This window comes from Phyllostomus discolor, chromosome 1 (assembly GCF_004126475.2).
Source record: "Phyllostomus discolor isolate MPI-MPIP mPhyDis1 chromosome 1, mPhyDis1.pri.v3, whole genome shotgun sequence".
Lineage (NCBI taxonomy): Eukaryota > Metazoa > Chordata > Mammalia > Chiroptera > Phyllostomidae > Phyllostomus > Phyllostomus discolor.
In genome coordinates, this window is record NC_040903.2 from 91,140,215 (window position 1) to 91,151,334 (window position 11,120).

The 11,120-nt window shown below is 45.9% G+C and overlaps 1 protein-coding gene across 1 annotated transcript in view; it reads left to right on the forward strand.

Annotated features, from left to right (window-relative positions):
- The window catches only part of TSPAN5 (tetraspanin 5), a 169,692-nt gene extending 160,788 nt beyond the window's left edge, over positions 1-8,904 (forward strand). The window contains exons 5-8 of the mRNA XM_028506406.2: positions 1,907-2,032; positions 3,942-3,989; positions 4,086-4,202; positions 6,721-8,904. Of these exons, the coding sequence (XP_028362207.1) occupies positions 1,907-2,032; positions 3,942-3,989; positions 4,086-4,202; positions 6,721-6,786 (357 nt within the window). The 3' untranslated portion in view covers positions 6,787-8,904. The remainder of the gene's footprint in view (positions 1-1,906; positions 2,033-3,941; positions 3,990-4,085; positions 4,203-6,720) is intronic.
- The last annotated feature ends 2,216 nt before the right edge of the window (positions 8,905-11,120 follow it).

Here is an 11,120-nt window from a genome sequence, read left to right on the forward strand (position 1 = left end):
TTTTTGGTCATCCTCCACACTTCACAGCTCAGAATGATACATATGTCAGTAAAATACTTGTCCAAAAAGTTCCTGAGGTATACCTATTCAAGTATCATTATAGCACATGTGGTTAAAACCAAAACTTGAGAAGGTTTTAAGCCCTGATGACCTCTAACATGTGAAGACTCTGTACAGCAGACCCTCCCACCCGGGTTTCTGAGTGTTTCTGTGTGACAGCCCCAGCAGTGCAGAGGAAGTAGCAGACTCCCTGTTCCACTCAAAGTGCAAAGTGAGAGAGACAAGGCTCAGGAGATACAGATCTAGTGCCCAGATCTGATGAGCTAAGTCACCTTGGGCCAGGAGGACCATGACCTATTTCCCCACCAGTAAAGTGTATGTGATAAAAGCTACAGTTTAACTCATGGACGTATTATGGCACTCTAATAAAATGTGCATGGTTTTGTGCTGGGCTTACAGAGTTATGGTCCTATGAATGGATGGGTGTTTATTTGTGCCCAGGGAAACATTGGATAAGCTGAGCAGAACTGGACAGTGGTGTCCATTATGTGAACACATGTGGCAGGACTGGAGAGCACACGGAAGCCCAGGGGATGAACTTTCTAGAATGAGCTGGGGTCCCCTTTGATAAAGTGGGGAGAGGGCTACATCAGCGCTCGCCCTGGGGGAAGCACCATGAGTTGTTGGTTTTGTTCAGTGGCAGCAGGGACTGCCCTGGAGTAAGTTGTACCTCAGGCATAAAAAAAGGGAGCCTGTTTCATCTGCTCAGCCGACCTCACTGTTTGTTAGGTGGTAATTGGATGCAAGCTCACACCTTGCCAAGTGTTGTCACTGCCTACTTTGCTGCCTGCTTTACATGGCAGATCTGATGGAGCTTTGCAGGCGAACCTTGAGATGCACACCTCAGGCCCTCAGAGGACCAGAGTGGTGGGAGGAGCATGCTTACACACGTGCTCTTGAATTGCTGTGTGCTTTATATGGCAATGCTGCCTTCATGTGATTTTCTTTTTCTGTCATGGAGTTTAATATCTTGAAGTAGCTCTTGGTCCTGAACGTGTTAAAGTGGTCAAGGCCTGATGTTTATTTAACTGGGAGAAGTTGAGCCCCTGCAGCCCAGGGGCACGGTGGCAGGGGACTCACGGAACAAACAGCCTTTGAATCAGGCCTTCAAAGACCCACAGAATGTAACTACTTGTTTTATAATATTTTAATTAGACAACTGAATTTTTAAGGTGAAAATGTAAATACATGCTTTTGTTTAAAACAAATTCAGAATACTGACAGATATGTAGTGAAAAAGTAAGTCTCTAGAACTGTGGGGGGGTAATGGATATGTCCACAGTTTTGATTATAGTGATGGTTTCATAATGTATACATGGTGAAAAATTATAAAATTGTACACTTTAAATATGTGCAGTTTATTGGATGTCAGTGGTACCTCGATAAATTGGATAAAAAAAGAAAAAAAACCTTTAAGGTGTAGAGATCAAAATTGTAAGAAAGGAAGTCTCTAGTTACCCCACCCACAGCCCCAGTTGCCCCCTTCAGAAACCACTGTTCAGTGTCTTGATTAACCTTCGAGAACGTTCCTCCATGCGCACCAACCAAGCCGGTCTGTTTCCAGCCGAGCCCTGCTGTCCAACGCCTGCCCTTCCTGCACCCGACACCAGGGGTCTCATCACTCTTTTAAGTCATGTGCCAGCACATCCTTACAAACCCTCAGCCTTAATTATTTTGGAAGCTTTTTCAGGGGCTGTGTAGGTTCAGTTTGGTTTAGAAATAAATTCTGAGACAAAGAGAGGGCTCGAGCTGGCAGGAGCCGGGTGTCGGTGCTTTGGCGGGTGTGCGTGTAGGCGCCTGGTGGCCTCCATGTCGAGATGATCTAATTCTCTCCTGTTTGCTCTAGTGGCAGTGCTGTGGGGCTTTTGGAGCTGATGATTGGAACCTAAATATTTACTTCAATTGCACAGATTCCAATGCAAGTCGGGAGCGATGCGGCGTGCCATTCTCCTGCTGTACTAAGGACCCTGCGGTAAGTGGACGCCGGCACGCTGCTTACCTGCTCCGCACATCGCACAGGGCGGCGTGTGTGGGAGGAGCACAGAGATCTTTTTCTTAAAACCTCTCCTTGCCCGCTTAGCCCTAATCGTAGCTCCTGTGGGGGTTCTAGTGCTCAGTTCTTCCCAGTAGGAGTAATAATCACTGGCGTTAATTTAGCAGTGCATGCTGGTTCCTATTCTAAGACTTTTTGTGCCTAGGTTCCCTGAAGTTCAGAACATTCCTACTGGCACACACCACCATTATCTTCCCTTTTTGGGTGAGATCAAGGCCCATGGAGTGTAGGTAAACTCTCCCAAGCTCGCATTGCTAGCCAGTGTTGGCACTGAGCTTCAGACCCAGGCAGCCTGCCTGTGCTGCCTGTTGTTCCTTCTGTATGAGGAGGATGGGCTTACCTGAGAGTGCTCTGCATTGCTTTGGGGTTAGTAACCCTTTTCCTCCTGACTTAGTTCTGGGGAATATGGAAGAGCTCGAGACAAGATAGGGCTAGAATGCTATGTGGGGAGACCGCGGCTGCCCAGACTGTCTGTTGTAATGACCACAGTTAATTACAATTTTACGTACGTGTGTGTGTGTGTCTGTGTGTGTGTGTGTGTTTTACCATGGACTTGATTGTATTATTTTGGGTCCAGTTATGTGCCTGCTCTGTAGAACGACTTATAGTCTCTTACTTAAGTTAAAAGCCAGAAGTGAGTGTTAGAATGACAAGTGCAGTTGTTCCTGCACTTATCCCTGCTGGACTTTTTAGCTTCTCTTTGGCCTGTTAGGCCCCAGGTGTCCACTCAGAGCCACCCTTCCTCCATGAAGGAGATCCGAGTGGGTGCTGATGAGTTCAGTGCCATTTCCCCCTGTAAGGCAGAGGGAGTGGGGCTCTTTGAAAGCGACAGTGGTCTGGGATAGAAAAGCAGAAGTTCCCTGCAGGCCACCCATTGCGGGGGTTGGGGGTCAGCCTGGGCTGTACTCTTGCTCTGAAGGAGACTGAGAACCAGTAAGGACTGTGCTTTCTGCTCCGGGACCTTGCCAGGGCAGCTAACGTTTCCCACTGGTTTGTTCCTTCCTTTCCTCTGAGCCGCGCCAGAAGGCAGGAGCGCCCAGCGCAGGGTCCCCGATCCGGCCACCTGGTGCTGGCCAGTAGATACAAACTGTGCTCTGTCTCCAGTTCCTGCCCTGTGTTAGCCTCCCATCAGATGAATTCTGAAGATTCTTAGAAGGCATTGTGCCTCCCCTTTCAACTACATATCCTCTGGGTAGAGATATCTAATCCCATAAATGCTAAGCTGATAAATTCCACCCATGCCCTGCGGGGGGCAGGGTGTGGGTGGGGGGTGGAAATAAACCTAAAAGAGGGGAGCCCACATTTCTGATCAGGCCTGTCGGATGTCAGGACATCGGTCCATGTGATATGTGATTAGGGCACTGTTTTATTTTGAATGAAGTAATATATTCCCATTGAAACACATTTAAGTAATTCAGAAACATACAGATTAAAAAGTAGAAGTCCCCCCACAAGAAAGCAAAAATGAAGATAGTCATTGTATCCTTTAACCACGTTTTATCTGTGTCTCCGTTCCCTATGAACTTACTGAGGTTCGTCAACTCTGAATCATGAACCTCCCACATAATAGGTTTGCTTTCCTTTCTGCTATTTCCTGAGCCTCATTTTTCCTCATTTGGAAAAGAGGGCATATTTTAATACCAGCTTCTGAAGATTGCTACAGTAATCACATGGGTGATGTGCAGAAGTGATCGACAGGGTGGCTGGTCTGTCTGCATGCACAAATACACAGTGTGCCGCCGACCTTTAATGGGGATCTCCTGCTGACTCCTCCTCTGTGGGCTCCCGAGCAGGCGTCAGTTTCACTGTGGTTTTCTTTCTCCACCAGGAAGATGTCATCAACACTCAGTGTGGCTATGACGCCAGGCAGAAACCAGTAAGTGGAATACCACCTTGTCTGTTAGCACAAAGGGTGTTGGAGGAGCTTTAGAACTTGCGTGGTGATGCTGTGCTTTCCTCTTCCCTGGTGAAGGAAGTCGATCAGCAGATTGTAATCTACACGAAAGGCTGTGTGCCTCAGTTTGAGAAGTGGTTGCAGGACAACTTGACCATCGTGGCGGGTATATTCATAGGCATCGCATTGCTGCAGGTAAGACAGGGCTCCTTTCTGGGTGCCGCAGGGAAATGATGCCCCAGGGAACCCTCGTCAGGACAGGGGTTTTGCTTAATCGCCTTAGTGCCACAGTTGTTAAGACACAATTGGAGGGGCTGGGAAACAGACCTAAATTATTTGGTTTGTATTTTATTAAAGCTCTGGTTTAACCTTCTTTCCTTTTGAACATGGAGAAATTGGGTCAGTAGCTGCCTGCTGACATGCCAGCATTTCCCTGGGCTCAGTAATGCTGCACTTGACCTCTGGGCAGACAAGGACGGTCAAAAGTAGATCCAAGTAGCATTAAGTTTTTCGGGTTTTCAAAGACATGCGGTGTCCCTTCCCTTCCCTTCCCTGCGCCACCTTTCCAAATGCTAGTGAGGGACAGGAGTGCCTACTTCCCCTCCCCCCCACCCCACCCCACCCCTGCCCCCCCCCCCCCGGGCAGTCCTGTGGGGATGTGATACTTTTCTTTGAGCACAAGTAGCATGCAGTGATTGAGAGAAGTTAAAGAAGACCTAAATAAATGGAAAGCCATTCCATATTCACAGATTGAAAGGCTTAATATTGTTAAGGCGGCAGTATTCCTCAGTGCTCTGCAGGTTCAGTGCAATCTGCATCAAAATTCCAACTACCTCCCCCTCATCCTCCCCTGCTTTTTTTTTTTTTTTTTTTGCACAAATGGACAAGCTGATCCCAAAATTCTTACGGAAATGCAAGGGACCCAAAATAGCAAAACAAAAACTTGAAAAAGAACAAAGTTGGAGAATTCACACTTCCCAATTTCAGACTTACTTCAAAGCTGTGGTAATCAAGACAGTGCATACAGGCATAAGGTTGGACATACAAATTAATGGACTAGAATAGAAAGTCCAGAAATACACTCATGCATCAATGACCAGTTGATTTTTGACAAGCGAACTAAGACTGTTCCCTAGGGAAAGAATAGTCTTTTCAGCAAATGGTGCTGGACCAACTGAATATCTATATGCAAAAGAATGAATTTGAACTTTTACCTCACACCATCTACAAAAATTAACTCAAATAGATCAAAGACCGAAATATAAGCATTAAAGCTATAAAACTCTTAGGAGAAAGTATGGGCCTAACTCTTCGTGACCGCGGGTTAGGCATTGTTTCTTAGATATGACACCAAAAACACAAGTAACCAAAGAGACAGGAGGTAAATTGAACTTAATCAAAATCAGAACCTTCTGTGATGAAAATACTGTCAAAAAATGAAATTACAACCCGCAAAATGGGAGAAAATATTTACAAATTATTGTATCTGATAAAGATCAAGTATCTATAATATAAAAAACCCAACTCAACAACTAGGAAAACAAACCCAGTTTAAAGGTTGGCAAAAAATTTGAATAGGCACATTTCCAAAGCAGATACGAAAGTAGGCACGTGAAAAGATGCTAGTCATTACTGGTGGTTAGGGAACTTCTCCTCGGAACCACACTGACGTGCTGCATCGCACATGCTGGGACAGACATACAGCTGACTCATGAGTAGTGGGAGCTGGAGTTGTGTGGGCATGGCGTGAGCACGTTGACCACAGTTCAGCTGACTGACGGACCTGAGCTGGCTTGACTTGTTCAAGGTTCAGCGCCGTGGTTGGGAATCTGAGTATGTGGAACACTGACTGTAATTATATGCAGGTTTTCAACTGTGCAGGATTTCAGCACCCCTAATCCTCCTGCTGCTCAAGGGTCAACTGTAATTAAAGAGCAAGATAATAACAAGAGTTGTTGAGGATGTGGAGAAATTGGAACCCTCTCACATTGCTGAAGGGAATGAGAGTGATGCAGCCTCTATGGAAAATAATTTGGCAATTCCTCAGAAAATTAAATAGTTACCATATGACTCAGCAATTCTATTCTGGGGTACATACCCAAGAGAATTGAAAACATATGTTCACCCAAAAACTTGTACACAGATGTTCATAGTAGCACTATTCATAATAGCCCAAAAGTGGAAACACTGCAAATGTTCATCACCTGATGAATGGATAAACAAAATGTGGTTCATCGACACAATGGAATATTATTCAAACCATCAAAAGGATTGACCTACTGGCACATGGTACAGCATTGGTGAACCTTGAAAACACTTTGCTATGTGAGAGCAGACTGACACGAAAGGCCAGGTATTATATGATTCCCTCTGTATGACATGTCCAGAGTGGACAAATCCACAGAGACAGAAAATGGGTTGTGGCTCCAGGGCTGTGGAGATTGGGAGGATGGGAATCACTGCTAGTGGATACAGGCACAGTTCTTTTTGGCATAATACCATGCATGCTTCAGACTCAGATAATGGTTGTAGTTGCACACCCTTGTGTATAGACTGAAAACCACTGAGCAATGCACTTTAAGAGGTTGGATTTTACAGTATGTGAATTATATGTTGATTTTAAAAAGCAAAGATAAGAAAAATGGAATTCATTGGCCAGGGAAAAACCTAATGAAGTTCAGAGTTTCACTGATTCTTTTTCTTCCTTGCCCAGATTTTTGGGATCTGCCTGGCCCAGAATTTGGTCAGCGACATTGAAGCTGTCAGGGCCAGCTGGTAGAGCAGAGGCCCCGCCACAGCTGCTGCGAGACACTGGACGACCCAGCTTTCCGGGCCTTCTGCGTGCCCAGCCGAATCCACACTGCATGGACCCTGTCACCGAGGCATCCCGCTGCCCTGCCTGACGGAGCTGCCGAGAACTTGTGGTGGGGGGTGAAGCTGGGAAATGCTGCTCACTGACAGAATTAAACAAAACAAAACAAAACAGTATGAAAGTCGTCGCGCCGTGAATCTCTACTGTAGCCATGAATTGATGGATGGTTGGATACTTACAAAACCAGAAAAAAAGGGAGGGTGAGGGATGCAGGTGTACTTGAGTGTGTGGAAAACAGCCCAGCTCTCCACGTCAGTACCTGGAGGGCTGGGGGTGGGGCAGCTTTGCTCTTCCTCCCACCTTGAAGGGTCTGCCTTCTGTTCCTCGGCCTGGAGAAGTGCGCCTTGTCTAAAACTCAGCCCCTTTCCTGTGAGGGTGGGGGCTGGCCTCCCTTCACTGTACCACTCAAGGAATTGCGATGACTCTCATCCCAAGAAGAAAGCAGCTTGTCTTTAAGGTCAGACTCTGTGGCCACATTAACGAGTAACTCGGGGGGCCCCATTTGGTCTCTGTCTAAGAAAAGTTGTGTGCTTCACACATTCTGAGCAAGGATGTGGGGACACTCCATGATGCTGAGTGTTAGCAGGACAGCTCTTTTTTCTAAGTAGGCCAGTGCTTTATTGATCAGTGAGATCCAAGAAGAAAATGAGGTTCATGAAAAGGTATTGGTTAAATACTGCCCCTCCGCCAGCCCACCAAATTAGGTGTTGGATTCTTCAGAAACTCTGGAATACTTGGGGGTTTTGGCTTTTTAAAAATTTTTTTTTTGGTCTCCCAAAAGTGAAAGCTACAGTTTCTCTTAAATTTTGAAGTGTTTTCTCACAGGCTCGAATATTAATTTTTTTTGTGTAATCTTGCATGACCTGTGAATCTGAATCCACCAGGTACTCTTTCTGCCATCTTTCCTACACCATTTATAGATGGGATTTGGCTGGCATTTATTCAATAGGTTCATGGACTTGAGAGGCGTGGCAAGCCTCCCCTGGCTAGGGAGGGACCAGCCGGGCCATCACAGATGCTTCCAGGGACTCACCTCTCCCTTAATCGTATTGGTCGTCGTGGCCTCCTCTGCATCCCGCCCCTCCTTCTCTTCAAATGGAATTAAACCCCATTCCAAAACAATGTGGACACAATCAGAAAGCCTCTAGTGGGTTGTTTTTTTCCTTCTGGTTTTAATTTTTTTTTAATTAAAAAAAAAGTGTGCACGGGCAGAGCTTCTTCTGTTTTCCTAGTGCAGACTAGCCGTCAGGATGGTGACAAAGCACAAATACTGTGGAGGAGAGAACATCAATGGGACAAGTGCTCTGTGTCACAGGTGGGAAACCACCTCCGGGCGCTGCGACCCACCGCTGCCCCAGTGGGAGGGGTGAGTTTTGCACCCAGATTTCAGTCCAGCCATTGTCGACCAGGATGTCATTCTCCTAGGGCAGCAGACACTGGTCTGTGGAACGCTGGGAAAACCACAGGCATATTTCATGGTGAAGACACATTTGCCAACACATTACTGGGCAGCTGGTTAGCATACTTTGTGAAAATTTAACAAGTTTTCCATCTCAGCCCCATGTTGCTTCCTGGGGGCTGATGAATGTGGTGTCAATCTGCTCAGAGAAAGGAAAACATTCTTGAAAATTTAGTCTCCAGAGTTTGGGTGTGTACGACTCTGCATGTGTGTGTGTTTGTGTCTCTGTGTAATTAGAAGTGTTCGCCCCATACGTCAGCTGTCAGGTTGTGTTCCTTCCTCTCCGCCCCACCGCAGCTGTCCTCCTGTAGTGCCCCGCCAGCACAGGGAGGGCCTGCACTCTCCGATGGACACTCTCGTCTTTTCTGTTTAGTACCTCACTCTCCAGGGAGCTCCATCTGACCAGCTGACTCAGAACCAGGCCAGATTCCCACCCTTTGGCACATCCAGTCAAAGGCCAAGTGGAAGTCCAAGTGAGTTTCAAATTTTAATGAATCACCCTTTATTTTTTACACTTGGGAGTGGTTGTAACAAAGGCTGTCATTAATAAACTTGGTTCTACCTTATATGGAGTTATGTCGTTCTTTATTTCTTCTCTCTTGGAATTGTGAAATTCTCAAATGCAGTTTTTCTCAAACTTCAGTGTGCATCAGCATCACAGGATGGCTTGTTGAAACAGAGATCACTGTGTTTGCCCCATCCCCAGAATTTCTCATTTGGTAGTTCTGGGGCTGGGGGAGGTTGAGAATGTGCAGTTTTAACCTGTTCTCAGGTAACTCTATCACTATGTGTTTTGGAAGTGTGACTTCAGAAGCACCATTCTGGTCTGATTATCTAAGGGGGACAAGGAGAGGGAAGTTTTGTGATTGGGAGGGACAGGGGGAGGGAACATTTGTGATTGGGAGGGAGAGGTTTCTTAGTGCTTCTAGATGCTAACTAATGAGAAACCCAGGGCAGAGCTGGGTGTGTAGGAAATCTGTGTTCCTAAGGTCATTGTCTGCTAGTCATGGTCACCCAGGGACCATGCAGATTACAGATTATCAGGCCTTGCCCCTAGCAGTTCTTCAGTGAGGGAGCCAGGGCCTACATTTTTAAGAAGGTCCCATTGGAAATATAATGCACAGTGAGAATTAGGACTCATGAGCCTACCTAAATCTTGATAATATTCACAACCTTTTTCTGAGAAAATAATTTCCTATAGTCCCTTAGAGCAGGAATCTTAACAACTAATTTGAGAAATACTTAACTTTTATTTTGAGTTATCACTGCAGAAGACTTTTAATACCTCTAAAGAGAAGTATTAAAGATGTTCTTTAAAGATTAAATGAAAACAAAATTTTAAGGTTCATGTGGTATTCTCAGACTCTGACACTGTGCAAAGACTTGTTTGAAAAACATTGTTTCTCATTCCCCTGGATACTTGAGACCATAATGTTATTTTGACTTCAGGGGAACTTTATCAGTGGTAATGAGAGATCACTAATATCCTTGTTTCTTGAGTTTTCTTAGCTGTGCTGCAGATATTTTATACCCATGAGGTAATTTGTCCTCATTGCTCTCGGCAAACTCGAGGCCAACTGGGGAGAAATATTACAGCTCAGCAGGAAAAGGATGCTTTGTCCACAAAACTCGGAACTTACAGGAAGTTTCTGCTGTCTTTAGAAGGTAGACTCGGAGGACGATTTGGAGGATGATTGTTTAGCTTCTCTCTATCCGTATTGTTGGACCAGTTACCACAAACATCAGTGCTTCCATGATTTAAAAATATCTAATAGTGTAAAAAATGAACACAAGAATTGCACAGTAGAATTTTGCATCATGAAACACTTGGAAAAAATTCTCTACTTTGATTTCTTCTTTCTACCAAGGAACAAACCTCTACTTTTCTTTCAGCTTCCTTCCTGCTGCAGGTCCTCCCAGTCATTCTTCTCTCAAAGAGTTTCTGAAAAGTGTCTCTCAGCTTTTTCTCATTCGCAGTCATGCCGTGTGGGGGGGCAGGGGGGGCAGTAGTGGAATAGTTCTGCAGTTTGGTGGAGCTAGCTCCTCAGGGTCTGTTTCTGGCTGGCTTGGACCAGAGCCCCGGGAAGCTGGTGGGCTGAACAATGCGGAGTTGGAGCCCAGCGGTCTGCCCAGCCCTCCCCAGCACTCTTGGTCAGGGAATCCACAAAGCCCTGCCTCTCCAGGGCAGTCTTGTTTAGACCTCCGAAGAAGAACTGGGAGCCTCTCCATAAACGCTGGTCAGCACTTTCTAGCCAGGCTGTGGGGCTGTTTCTAGGTGCTGCCCTCTCAGGAGTGAGAAGCCTAGTTTTGAAATGAGAAGGAAAACAGGTGTTTGCCTAGAAATGGACTTGCTAGGCCTCATCATAGTGGCATAGATTGACACGTAACAGCAGACAAGACAGACGTACCTGGGTGGGGGTAGGAGGTGGAGAAGAGAAGCTGAGCTCTGAAGAGGGGCCAAAACCAACTTTAGGCTTACTTGTGCCTTTTTTTTTTTTTTTGGAAGAATTTGTGACAAAGGGAGAATTGATGAAATTACAGTCTTTAGGACCTCTTTAATTTGAGGAAGTAAATAAAGCTTCCTGTGGCGTGTTCATGTGAGTTTGTCACCCAGTGAGAGGATGCTTGAGTTAGTCCACTCCTGGTATCCGTGAACCCAAACCAGACTCCGCAGGACCTGCACTGGCCAGTGGGGTTTGCTCCTCCACTACTAGGGACTCCCAACTGAAGAAAACCTGCAGGAAGAGCAGTTGAGTTCATGGGCTTTACACTTTATTAATAT